Source organism: Meleagris gallopavo, chromosome 11 (assembly GCF_000146605.3).
Source record: "Meleagris gallopavo isolate NT-WF06-2002-E0010 breed Aviagen turkey brand Nicholas breeding stock chromosome 11, Turkey_5.1, whole genome shotgun sequence".
Classification (NCBI taxonomy): Eukaryota; Metazoa; Chordata; class Aves; order Galliformes; family Phasianidae; genus Meleagris; species Meleagris gallopavo.
In genome coordinates, this window is record NC_015021.2 from 1,518,586 (window position 1) to 1,532,619 (window position 14,034).

Below are 14,034 nucleotides of genomic sequence, written 5' to 3' on the forward strand. Positions count from 1 at the left end.
AGATCTTAAGGAGTAAAAATAGCAAGAACTTCTGGAGAAAAGGGAACTAAAAATAAAATAAAATCCATTAATTTGTCTTCCGGTGGAAATGCAATGAAATTTTGAAGGCTCCAATCGTCTAATTTGTCTTTCCTTCCATCTTACTAGCATTGCTTTGGCCTGTTTTTGAAGTTTTTCTGTAGTGTCATCATAATTTGTAGGATTATTGGATACTCCACACTCCATTCTGTACTATTTCTAAAAAGCTGAAGATATTTTCCAGTTCAGTGGCTTTCTTTGGCTGTAAATGCAGAAGCTTTTTTTCTAGAATTCTAGCGTACTGTCAGTATTTCGTTATTCACAGGATCTTCTTTAACGTGGTGCATTTTTTGTTTCTTTTTCAGAAACAGGAAAAGAAATCGTCCCCTTCTACTGGAAGCCTGGAATCTGGCAGCGAGACAAAAGAGAAGTTGTTAAAGGGAGAAAGTGCTCTACAGCGAGTTCAGTGCATTCCTGGTAATGCTGCCTGCTGTGACTGTGGCCTGGCAGATCCTCGCTGGGCCAGTATCAACCTTGGAATCACGCTGTGCATCGAGTGCTCTGGGATACACAGGTTGGTGGGCTCTTCAGAAGTATAATTGATTCAAATAGGAAATGCGGTGTTTGCCTCTTAAAATGGACATTGAGGCAAGGTTAGAGACTCCTTTTAGTAAACAGAGTGAAAGTAACGTGCTTTATTTGCATAAACCAATGTAAAGTGATCTGAAATAAGACAGAGCACACTGTTACAGGCTACTGTTTCTTTTTGCTGGTTAGGAGCTTAGGAGTCCACTTCTCAAAAGTAAGATCTCTGACCCTGGATTCATGGGAACCTGAACTTCTGAAGGTAGGATGTTATTTTTGAAACGAGTTTCTGTCTGCTACGTAGGTTATTTGTCTAAAGCCAAGGCATCTGAATGTTCATGCAGGAAAAAATTGCATTTGTACTCAGTGTATCTCTTCTGCTTTTGAGTAGAAAATATTTACGGTGATGCATTTGTTAGCTCACACTGCTTTTAAACAACTTGCTGGATTAGTAGTCATTCTTGATACAAACTTGATACAAAGAACACTTTGTGACACTTCTAGGTGCACAAATGCATTTTTAAGTACTAAGTTTGATCTGATACTTTCAACATACGAAAATGATACAGATAAATAGTATAGTGGGCTGAAAAAATTCTATGTCAGAGTAAAGCTTGAGTATTTTTGAAAATTTGAATGCCACCTGTTAGAATGAGATCCTGATTTCAAACGCTTCTGGGAGACTTATGTGTAACTGCTACTGCGTGCTGTATATGTGCCAGAATTCTAGTTTAAAAATGAAAGTCATATGACATTGAAATACAGAAATAGGAATCATTGCACCTGTGCAGTTGGATAGTTGATGCACTCCACTTGTTTGTAGCTCACGTTCTCATACGTGCGTATTACGTTTCTATTCTGAAGAACAGGAAGACAATATGAACAGGGATGTTGTTTGACCCAAAATAATTTTAGTACTAATGTGTTGATAATGAGGGGGTAGAAAGAAAATCAACAGAAAAATACTTGCTGTGTTCACGTACATAAGACCTTAATGTTCTATGTGGTAGTAGGAGCAAGTAATCTTTCCACTCTTGTCTTGTACAAGATGGATCAGAGTTAAGTGAATTGTCTTGCCAGATGGCATAAGAGGAACTAACAGCAAGGCTGGTGGAAAGTAATGCTTTTGAGGCTCACAGCTGTCATTATGATTGCAGGAAAACAAGATTCTTTATATTCATTTGCTTAATCCTGTTTCGAAAGGGAATTGTACTTAACAAAAATACAATTATTGTAATCTTACACTGTTTGGTCCCTTTATTTACTGATATTTCTTTATCATGAAATAAACCCATGCATATTTTTCTAAGGGAACTCACAAAACTTAGTGAAAATACTGAGCTTTAAAAATAGTCTAAGATAAAACTACTAAATAAGGAGATAAAGCCATTTGCAATCGTACTTGAATTTATTTATTTTTCTTCATAGCTTATGTGTGAATTAGGAAATGATGTTATAAATAGAATATATGAAGCAAAGTTGGAAAAAGTGGGAGTAAAGAAGCCTCAGCCTGGAAGCCAAAGGTAGTAATGTGCTTCACTTTCATTTGTTCATCCTTTCATTATAGCTATAAATTATATTAAATTAAACAACTTGTGTCATCATTTAATACCAATGTAACTAAACTTCCCCTTCCTAGTATCTGATTTTTTTCATTTCCTCTGAGTCTTTCTTTGAATGACTTCAACTCCAATGAACTAATAGCTGTGCTTATTTCCTTTGTCTTGTTACTTTCTTCTGCCTTCAGCCTGGAAAAAGGTGCTGTCACTTAACTGTATTTAACACTTTCCTCTTCTTTTCTCCATATAAGCAGTATATTTCTCCTGCTTCTTATGGGTATTCCTTTTGTTAGTCTCCTTTGGCTTCTATAACACACTTCTTTTTCTGATCTCACTTCCTCCTGATGACAACCCTATAGCATCCTGCTCTGCCACATCAGTGTGGGCAGGTTGTTTTGTTTCTTGTTTGTTTTGCACCATCTCAGCCAGCTCTTGTGTAAGGTGCCCTGAAAGGAACCTGTGGTTCTGACTTGTGTTTACAGTGACTTTGTTCTTTTATTTTTGTTCCCTAATCCCCTGGCATGGTGTTTTCTCTCTCTTCCTGCTACCTACAATTTCTGTTTGTTAATGTGTTTGAAGATATTTCCTAACATTTTGTTCCACCATAACGTATAAGTCTTTTAAAACATTTTTAGTGGCTTTCCAATTCTGTGCTGCTTGCTGTCAGAGTTTCATGCAGTAGAAAACTATGATTCGTAAGATACTGACAGTTTGGTGATGTAGTAATATCATTAATACTGTAGGGGATTTGCTAGATATTCCTTCTAGTGATAACTGCTTTTCAGCAATTTCAATAGCAGCACTTTTTTAAGCTCTTTCATCATTTTGTCCCAGTTGGCTTGTCACATGAAGATAATACTGGGCTTCAGGAAAAAAATACATAGCATGCATTCTGCAGCTGGTGGTTGTGCCTACTTGGGGCTTTCATTTTTGTTCTTTCACACAGTCTTGGTGTTCCTTTAACAAATGTTTTTACTGAAGAATCTAAATATGTGTGATATTAGTTGGATATTGGCAATATAGAAAATGTGCCTAAGGGATTTATATCAAGAGTTATGTAGAGTATCTAATTTTTTTCTTCCACATACTACTTTCTAAAGCATCTGCCTGACAGAAAATGTACCTATACAATCATAGCATTTTCTTTTAACTTCCTAAAATTTTCATAAGTTGCATTCTTTTGAAGCTTATATAAAATTTCATCAGGAATCCAGAGAGAGTTGGATAATGTCCTCTGCATCATTCTGAAAATGTCATTGAGTATCCTATGTGCAGTGCCAAAGTGCAGTTTGATTACTGGCATTAGTATGAAGTGGATGTTCTTGTAGAAAAGATAATAAAATCTGAGCTTACTAACTCCAGGCATTTTGTACATGACAGACAAGAGAAGGAGGCGTACATCAAAGCAAAATACGTGGAAAGAAAATTTGTAGAAAAGCAGCCTGCAGCAGCAGTATCTCCACTTGAATCCAGAACAAAAGTTTTACCTCAAAGTCAGGAAGAGAAAAGGCACAGTGCTCCTGAAAAATCCCTTTTGGCAGTAGAACAAGGTGTGGCATCTCCAAGAGGTATCTACACATTTCTCTCCTTAGCTACCTTACACGTGTTCTTTTTAAAGTATTTTTAAAGCTTTCTGTATTTACTGATTTCCTGCCCCAAGCAGAGTAGTCCTAGCAGTGGGTCATAGCCTGGTTCAGAGGTATAGGGGAGAAAAGGCTTGTTGAGAAATGTGCATTTCTTAGGTGGGAAGTTTGTGGACTGGGGATGCTTACCGTTCAGAAACATATTAACCACCTTCTTTCCTCCGTAATTTCATCCTTAATTTTTCCAATAATGTTCTTTCCTGCCCTATTCCTTCCTTACTGCCTGCTTTGTGCTTTGCTAACTTGCATGTCCCAGCGGTTGCTGTAAGTAGCGACGAGGCGAGGCGGGAGTCTCTGTTCTGTCCTGATGAACTAGATTCACTCTTCTCCTACTTTGATACCTCTTCAAAGCTACGTAGTAGTAAGTACTACAGCAGTGGCATGTTCAGTATTTGCACTAGTGATCCATTGTGTGTTGTGGCCATCTCCCTGCCTTTAATCCATTGTCTCCGGGCTACTGCATTGCTTAGTGTTTTCATGAAATAATTTAAGCTTTTTTACTTATCCTGATTTTCCACCTTTATGATAATCTTTGATGCTATTGTTATGAATTCTGTAGTTGAAGTGTGTGACTTCAGATTTATTTTAGTGGGTTTGTGAGAAAAATAATGAATAAGTACTTGTTACTGGGAAGAAAAAAAAAATTCAGGACCAAGTATAAGAGCTTGCTTTATTATCATGGTGTCTGTGAAGAGTAGGTAACTTGTAGTCTGCATAATAATGTTAATTTCTCCCCAAAACAGTAAGAAGCAGTGACAGTGGGATCCAGCAGAGTGTTGATGACAGCAGAGAACATCTTGCCTCTACTATATCAGCTAACAGCTTGTATGAACCAGGTGCGTTTGGCTTTGTGTTTCAAGACAAAGATTTAATCTTTTTTTTGCTTGCACATTCCATCAAAGAGTTTAGTACTTAATGGTAAAGTTCGTGTCTTTTATCCCAATATGCTGAAACATTTTAATAAGGGTAATAATTGCTTGGGTTGTCTTTCTCTCCTCCATGCCTGGTAACAAGAATGTCATAGAATCCTCCTAAATAAGTTCAGAGAATTTTTTAGTCCATGATATTGAGCCAGAACTTCTATTTAGCAAAGCAAGCTTTTACTTCTACACCATAGCACACTTCTGAGGTACGTTTCAAGTACAGTATTTCACAGCTGTGGTTTGTAGGCAAGCAGTATGTGCCTTAGATCTTCTGACTGCACTGTAGAAGCAGTTATGAAGTAACTCATGAAAGCCTATGTATAAAATATCTTCCCACACTTTATGTAACTATTGTTGAGATAAAAGGATTTGGTTTAGTCCAAAGGATTACAGCCCCAGCAAGTAATTTATATGTAAGAATGATATCTTTAAATGAAAACTCTAAGAGCCTTGTTATAGCCTTGAATTAGCCTTGTTATATTCAGCTGTATTAAACTGTTGCAGTTAGATATATTTGTATGATTACATCTCAGCAGGAAATTAGTTTTATTCATATCTTGTTTGCAACCAGCCAAGCTACTGCTGCTGCTTCTTATTTATTTATTTTTTTAGCACTTATATGGTATAGGTAGGTTGAAGGATATTCACAAATGCCAGTAACATGAAGAGAAGGTTTTCTGGGCAGAATTCTGAAGTGTCCATACTCGAGTGCTGGAATAAGCTAAAGACGTGTGAAGATTTCTGGTAGAATGGGGCATCAATGCAGACCTTTCTGTGAAGTCTGAGCTACCTTATGCCAAAGATGTACCTTACAAAAACAGAGATTACAAATAAGCTTTTTCTTTTAAAAACTTCTTTCAGAAGGAGAAAAGCAAGAATCTTCCGTGTTCTATGACTCCAGACAGCTTAATCCAGGATTGCATCTTTATCGAGCTGCCTTTGAGAAGAATCTTCCAGATATGGCAGAAGCATTGGCCCATGGAGCTGAAGTAAATTGGGTCAATATGGAAGAAAACAAAGCAACTCCACTCATTCAGGCAGTGCGAGGGGTATGTGATATACAGCACCCTCACTGATGTGGGAGGGGGGGAGGGGGAATAATAGGGATATTTCTGTGTCACTGCTTCTTTTGAACTACTTGCTTTGCTCATGAATGATAATGTGGTACTGAAATTGTCTTTACAAAGTTCTTTCAAAGTTATTTCTGAACTATTTTCCCCTGGTATTATGGTTGGTTACTTTTTTTTTGGTGGTTATACAACCTGGTAGTGTACAGTAGTGATATGGAAGCAATCCCTTTAGTTTCCTTTACCATAACACTCAGCAGTAACAAGGCAGGATGGTTTTCACTCTGATTCTAGAGATCTGGTGCTAAATTGTTTCTTTTGCTCTTCTTCCATAGGGTTCGTTGGTTACTTGTGAATTCCTGCTGCAGAATGGTGCCAATGTAAACATCAGGGACATGAAGGGAAGAGGACCCCTACACCACGCCACAGTTCTCGGACACACGGGGTACCTCACTGTTCCAGAATTTAACAGTAGTCACTGGTTACTGCCTTTACTGATGCAAAGCTTTTTCATATCCCCTACATATTCGGAAATTTTAATTTATTTCATATCATAGAGCTTTTTTCCTTTAATCTTTTGTGATGAGAGCACTTAAAACATTATTTCCCCACTGATCTCCTAGCAGAACACATGCCTGTAAACTTCAGTCCATGTTGGAAAAATGTTTGATAATACTTTTGAAATAATGTGGGTTTCTGGTGAAGATTCATGAAATGCAAGTAAGAGAAATAGTGGTGAGTGTGGACCAGAGCTGTTTCTGGTTCATCTCACACAGGTATTTCATGTTGAAATGAAATGTACTACATCACATTTTGAATTTTGGAATCAGGGCTTTAAACTGCAGCCTTGTGCCAGCTTAATTCAAATGAGGACATAATCTGTTTTGTGGCACCCATTGTCTTTACGTACATGAATTCTGAATAGAGTGCTAAGTTGACAGCTTGAGAGAGTTTAAGGTCTAAGCTTAGTCATCATGCCCTGCTTGTGTAGGTGATTTACGTACACACATGTGCATATAGACAGGTATGCAGATGAAAAATAGCCAAGAAAAATGAGGACAGCTTCTACTTGGTAAAACATGCATCTGTGCCTAGGGATTCTGTACTGTATTAATTTATCCTGCTCAGTATTTCTCTTCTATCATAGTAAAAGAGGTGAAGTTTTATGGTTCTGTGACCTCAGATGACACAGGAAAGAAAAGGTTTACCTTCTGAAGGGTTCAACTCATAGCTGCATTAGCATGATTTGGCAGTTTAAATACTGTTCAATACTTTTTGGAAAGCTAGCTAAAAACTTTGCTTGATTATCTGTTAATATATTATTATAGGTGAACACTGGTATTCAAGAGGCTTTTGGTGATTTAAGTAAAATATATTGTGTCCTGCTTGGGTTTTTTATTCTTTTTTTCCTTTATTGTGATGGAAATTATTCTTAAATTATATCTCTAAACAGGCAAGTGTGTTTATTCCTAAAACGAGGAGCAAACCAGCATGCTACTGATGAAGATGGGAAAGATCCACTGAGTATAGCTGTAGAGGCTGCAAATGCAGATATTGTAACGTTGTAAGTTCTGTGTTTCATTTCTAATTAGGTGTCTAAGTTTTTCATACTGTTTCTATTTTAAAATGCATGTTATATCAAAATTACGTGTCAAAATACATGTTATGTCAAATATACATACAAACAGGGAGAGCAAAATAAAACTGAGTGCACTGAACATAGATGACCTTGCTGTGAAGTTCAAGAGCATGCTGTAGGTCTTGGAGTGGCAGCCTTTTTTCACTGCTTTAAAGGTGACATTGTTCTTTTTCTGTTTCCCACATCACAGGTTGCGTTTAGCAAGGATGAATGAAGAAATGCGTGAATCAGAAGGGCTCTATGGACAGCCAGGTCAATACTCTACTAATAACCATACTGAGATGCAGTACAAGAAATGTATTCAGGAATTTATCAGTTTACAGCTAGATTCTTAGGGTCTGAAGAAAATTTAAGATAACTTCACACAGCGTTTTTTTTAAACAGTATTTACACGTTAAAGCTTCATTATGGTGCAGCTTTGTCAGATTATTTAGGAGACCCAACAGGAGAGTGTTTAAAGCACATAGTTATGGTAGTTTGTTAGTACAACTCTTGCCAATCTTTTTTGCTGCTGGTTGTTTGGTTTTCTCCTACTGACATTTCTCTGAAACTGAATGTAATGTTAGGATTTATCTGACACTGACTGGCAGCCTTATAGGCCAGGTTGTTCAGCGACACTTGAGAAGTTCATCTTAGTACAAGATACCATTCTTCTTCCTTTAGAATGGACCTCTTTTTTTTTCTTAATTTTTTTAGGAAAAAAAAATCTACACCAATGTAAAAATGTGTATCAGATATTTCAAAATATCTCCAGACAATTCTGAAAGTATTATTTCTTCCTTTTAAAAAATATTTTTAGTTAATATCTTAAACAAGACAGTCATTCTTGATTATGTATTTTTGTAGGCATAGTATCTCACCATTCGATTTTTAAAGAAGTTATATGGATCAGGCATTTGAGTCCACTCATCCCAGAAAATAACATTATTTAATGAGTATGTGCAACTTATTCTCAGGCATTTATCCCGTTTTATAACGTGTTCTGATATGACATTTATGCCAGCCATTTCCTCCGTTACAATATGCTTCCATAGAAAGCTAATTTAATTTCATGCAAATATCAATAATGAATGTATGGTTAATTGTCAGGTTATTCAAGGCAATCATAAAAATATGCTATCCCAGGCAGTAGTGAAAGAAAAACCTTTTTAAGGCTGAGTGCCAGGTAATCTTGGCACACTGCCCATCAAACCTTTGTATTTGTCATTGATTCATAAGGACTGTGTGCTTACGCCTCTTACCAGCTTGGGGCTGGGATATACTCAAGGGGCCGTGTTGAGTGTCCAGCATCCCAGATGGATGGTATCAAATGAACAGAACTTCCATATTTCATAAAGCTTCTCCTGAAGAATGGTTGTGTTACAAATTTATCTTTTAAACACAACTCCTAGGAAATTCAAATTAAAATAAGTATCAAAGATCACTCAGACATTTACTTGCTCTCTCTGGAGTAGCAACAAATAAATTAGAAATAAGTACTCAATTATGAGCATAATATGGAAGAATCCTCCACCCAAAATGCAGCAGGTTACATATGTGAAAGAAAGAATCTGTTGCCTGTTTGCTCACATTGAATTTGAGGCTGTTTTTTGATATAATGCATGCTACTTCACTGACAGGCTGGAGGTAACAATTACTGGAGTAGTTCTGATTTTCCTAGTTCTTTTTTTAAGTGTTAAAAATAACTACTGGTTTCAAATAGTGAAATGCATTTCTTTTAGGGGAGGTGATAACTTTGATTCGAAAGTTATGCTTTAGGTCGTAAATGAACACTCTGGATCACTTAATTGACATGAAAAAATCTAAAACTATTATAAAACAGAAAATGTATTTCTGTAGTTTGTATAAAAGCCTAAGTTGGTTCCTAAATATTATAAGGCTTACTTTGACTGAATTCATAAGAAATTCTGTCACATGCAAGTATGAATGTCCATGTCTTTAAACTGAAGATGAAGGGAGTCTGTTTTCTGTGTTATATTGTTTAAAAGTGGTCTAGACAGATTCTTCAAATAAGTAGAGAAAACAAAAAGCTTGGTACATCTTTTATCAAAGGTACCTGGGCCTTCTTAACAGTTACAGTAGAAGCTGGAGACTGCAGCCAATGCAGTCTGCACCAGACATTTTTGTGTAGACAATCTCTGATAACTGTAAAGGGGCGAGATTGATCATGGGAAGTGGAGCCAGCACAAGGCATAAAGCTTGCCCCAGATCAGAGGGAGGGTAGCATTAGAGTAGCTGTTATAACTCTGACCAGGAGCTGTACAGGGCAGTGTCCTGGCCAGAAGATCTGACCGTCTCTTTGGATTCAGCAGTTCTTTACTTGCTGAAGTCTCCTAGAAAGCTGAATAAGTATTTGAGTGTTTTAAATGTTAACGTCTGCTAGGCTGCTAGGATTGTGAAACTGTGCAAGTGTAAGCACAAAACCCCTCTCTGCTGTTAGAATAGAGTAGTTCAGTTGGAAGGGACCTTCCAGAGTCATCTAGTTGAATCTTTCTGATGGATGTTCCCCTCATTTGGCCATAGACAAAGCAGCTCTTTTTCACTGCACAGACATGCTTAAGTACCTGCGCTACGCTTATTTTAGAACTCCTCTTTTCCAAAATTGTGTTCCTAAAAGATAAGGATTTTCAAGGTAATTGTACATTTGCTGGGACACGTCTCATGGATGGGATGGACACATCTCATGCATGGGAGGGTAAACATCGCTGTAAGAGTTTGCATCACAGTGAAGCAGACTGCATATTCCTCTGCTTCAGCAGTTGATAAGCAATTACTAACGTAGCTGATAGTGTCAGCATTTCAGATTTTAATATACTTGGCTGGTTTGAGCTACTTAGGGAATGTCTGTGTTGCTTTGCAAGGTACAGTTGGTCTTCCAGAATAATATTCTTAGAGTGGGAACTAGCTGAAATGAGCCAAGTGAGCTTGGCTCATTTCTAGTGGTAGAAGCCATACACACCATTGTACTGATTCTCATAAGATACTTGAGTGCTCATCTTCTGGTGCTGCAGTATGTCTGCTAACTATTTGATATTAGAACTGCTACTCTTTCTTCCTGTCTCTTCTTGAATGTATCATGTGTGCCTTTTAATTTATTCTGGTGTTAACTGGTAAAGCAGTGTTTCAGTATTTTTGTACATAAAACTGCACTTTAGTGAAAACATTGCTTGGAAAGAGGATTTCCAGAATTGAACTTTAATGTAAGATTTTAAAAGAATAAGGTTTACAGCATTAAATATTTTAATGCAACATACAAACTAAAGGGGCACTTTATTTTATTCTATTTTTGTATGTAATATTTTTGTTATGTAATATAGTAAAAATCAGAGCCACAACGTATCTTACAAAAATAGCTTTTTTCTTTCAAGCTTATTTAAGAGAACTAAATATGGCAACTTGAACTGCAGTAGTAGTTCACAAATGGAACCCGTGTCTGTATTAAAAGCCTCATTTCTTGCATCATACTAGTTTGATTCTGATTTGTGCTCCTCAAACCTAGTCTTGGGATGGATCTTGCAACTTTTTGTTCTGTGTTTATTCTCCATTGCAAGCAGTTACCAGAAACTTGTGATAAAGTGTGTTGTGTGCCCGTTTCATCTCTAGAATGTACTTGAAACTAAACCTGAAAACCAAAAGAGATTTCACTAGAATGAGAGCTTCCTAGCACAGTAGTGCAGAATTTAATTGTCCTTTAAAGTCTGCACAGAATTGTCACTGCCCTTCTGTGTAGCCCCACGTACCGTGTGAAGTATTTGCAGAAGGTCAGTTATCACTTCTGAAAGTGTTTTCAAGTGAATGCAGCCTCATCTCCAATATTTGAAACCTAGAATGGTTCTGATATTGGAAATGTGCTTTAAAAAGATGGAAAACAGAGCAGTGTAACTTCTCACAATAAATCCTTTTTAAAACTGTCCTTTTGAAAGGAGAGGTGGAATTGTGATTTCTGTGCAGTCCTGTTGTTGTGGGATGGGAGGGGAGGGGAAAAGGAGGGGCTGAGAATTGCATTCAACCTACATGATAATAGATACTGTTAGGTTGAGTTCTTTGTCATATTATTAATCAAGTTGTCAGCAGGGAGCAGTAATGCTGAGATCTTGTCCAGTGCAGTCATCTGCTGTGGGAAGACAGGAAAATCTGGATGGCTGAATATTTCCTGACTGGGCTGAATGCCTTACGCATTTACTTCCCTTTGAAGTCAGTGGGGTGTGGTTAATCTTTTAAAATGAAATGAGAACTCAAGGCCCAAAATGTTGCAGCAGATTGAAAACAAACCACTTTAAAATGGTAGAAGTATGACCTGGCAATGGCTCAAGAAGTAATTTCTCTTGAATGTGATTTTCCAGTTTGGAGAGAGATGGGGAGACAGAGCAGTGCAAATCACTGCCTTGCCTTACTCTGGAATAGAGCTGTTCTTGTTGTCAGGCTGTTCTTAAACACAAAGGGTGAAGATAAGAAACACTGAAAAATGTTTAAGGAAGGTATTGTTACTCTTAGAGATAAACCTAGAGGATATAATGGACGTCCAGTGATGCAGTAAAAATTTATACTTGCTTAAGTAGTAGTTGAAAAGCTTTTATGACCAACAACTAAGTACTTAGGATTGCTTTTTATAGAACTGCTTGCTAATTGTTTCTTTCATGGGGAGTTCTGTCTGGCTGTTAGACTTCTGGCCTCCGTTTCCCAGCAAAGCTTCATTTATGCCGTAACTCCAACTTCCTGAGCAGAGGCTTGGTTAACACGTCCTTCCAAAAATGACTTTTGTTCTTCGATAGCTAATAAACATTTTTTGTTTTACTTTGCTTTAAAATGCTTGCACTTTTCCTTTCTAACTCTGGACTTTCCTCTGTGCGGCTGCCTTTGAGGTACAATTTCAGGTATAGTTTGGCTTTGTTTAATTTGCTTTTACAGAACGTGCATGCAATTAAACAATCTCAGAGTTCACATCAGCATCATTCCATCTATAAGCAGTCCTTACACCATTAATATATGTTTTTACAGTGATTGGTAGCATGGTAGGGCATTTGTGTAGTGATGGATGATGTTACAAACATTTGTGATAATGAACTGTTTCCTTTCTTCTCTTCTTTTAGGAGATGAAATTTATCAGGACATTTTTCGTGACTTTTCTCAAATGGCATCAAATAATCCAGAGAAGCTAAACCGTTTCCAGCAGTCAGATTCCCAGAAGCCTTAAGTGTCAAGAAGGAAAAGAACCTGCTCCTTATAGTGCAAGTCATCTTTATGTTAACAGAATGAGTTATGTGTTTTGTTAGTTTGGATAAAATGACCACTCTAAATGTAGCTGTAGATTGCGGTAGCTGAGGAATTGTATACAAGTTTTTATGTTGTACAGTACATATACCTCAGCAGCTGAAAAATATGTTTATTATTAAAAAAAAAAAAGGAATACCTGCTAGCTCTGTATAGAAATAGTACCTGTTAGCAAGTACCACGTTCATCTGTGACTCGTATGTGAAGTTAGCAGAGCACAGCTGTGTGTGTTGCAGATGGTGACCGAGGGTTCGGATCAGCTTTGCTCGTCGGTATCCTCTGCTGTCACCTGTCTCACTATTGCCATAAAGATGCACCTCTGACAAGAAGGTCTAGGTTGCATTTTCTTGGACTGTTTGGAAGGGAAATCAGGTAATGAATTGCTGAATCGTCCTTCTGCCTGTGGGCCTGTAACTTACAGCATTCTCTTGTTCCTGCGCTGAAACTGGTTAGAGGCAGGCTGTTAATAACAAGGTGTGGGAGCTTTTCTCTTTTTTCAAGCTCTTTGGCAGTAGAAGCTTTAACACCAGGCTGGCCTTTATGCTGGTGACTGCAGGTCAGTCACAGTAGGTGTATATCCCGAAGGACCAAATTTCTAAGAGTAGTTTATGTTTTTCTTTTTTCTTTTTATTTCCCTTTCTAAAATTAAGACTTGCTGTGAAGGAAGTAACTTTCAAATGAGCACTTGGAACCTTTCATGAGGAAAAATAAATGTAATCCTGCTGGACATTATCTGGGTTTTGTCAGTATTTTGATATCTGGACATGAAAATTGAAACATTAAAGTAAAAAATGGAAAGCTGAAAGTGTTTGTGCAGAACAATCATGCAAAGGCTGTTTGTCACCTCTGCTGTTCTCACTGCTAGCCCTAAGCTGTGTATATAAAACTCCATATTGTAATACAGCCATCCTAAATTCAGGTCAATCAAGCATGGTGTAATATACATGTCTTTGCAGATTTTATTTACATGTCTAAGCTAACATTTGCAGAAGGAAATCTAGGAATTTTGCTGCACGTTCTTGCAAAATAACAAATGAGTGCAGTCTGCTGCTGGATTGATGGCAGCTACACAAACTGCTTTTTTCAGTGAGCTCCACTCTGCTGATGTGCATGCATAAATGGTGTCTGTAGGTATGTGCTTATGTCTCAGGTTAGGTAGTGCTTAGATCATCGTCACCTGAAGCCATAAAGCAGTCAGTGCAGTTCTTTATGCTGTATTTGCCCCAAGGAAAACTTCAGGAGAATTTTTAGTTAGATCCTTGTGTGGTTTTTGTGATTCTGTTAGCCACAGCACTATGCTAACCTTCTGTATACGTAGGAAATGAATGG

General features: G+C 37.4%; 1 protein-coding gene across 1 annotated transcript in view; it reads left to right on the top strand.

Moving 5' to 3' along the window:
- The window catches only part of ACAP2 (ArfGAP with coiled-coil, ankyrin repeat and PH domains 2), a 69,268-nt gene extending 55,831 nt beyond the window's left edge, over positions 1-13,437 (top strand). The window contains exons 17-26 of the mRNA XM_010716370.3: positions 384-592; positions 796-865; positions 2,032-2,126; positions 3,543-3,730; positions 4,549-4,641; positions 5,590-5,777; positions 6,131-6,240; positions 7,249-7,359; positions 7,625-7,686; positions 12,525-13,437. Of these exons, the coding sequence (XP_010714672.2) occupies positions 384-592; positions 796-865; positions 2,032-2,126; positions 3,543-3,730; positions 4,549-4,641; positions 5,590-5,777; positions 6,131-6,240; positions 7,249-7,359; positions 7,625-7,686; positions 12,525-12,628 (1,230 nt within the window). The 3' untranslated portion in view covers positions 12,629-13,437. The remainder of the gene's footprint in view (positions 1-383; positions 593-795; positions 866-2,031; positions 2,127-3,542; positions 3,731-4,548; positions 4,642-5,589; positions 5,778-6,130; positions 6,241-7,248; positions 7,360-7,624; positions 7,687-12,524) is intronic.
- Positions 13,438-14,034: the final 597 nt, after the last annotated feature.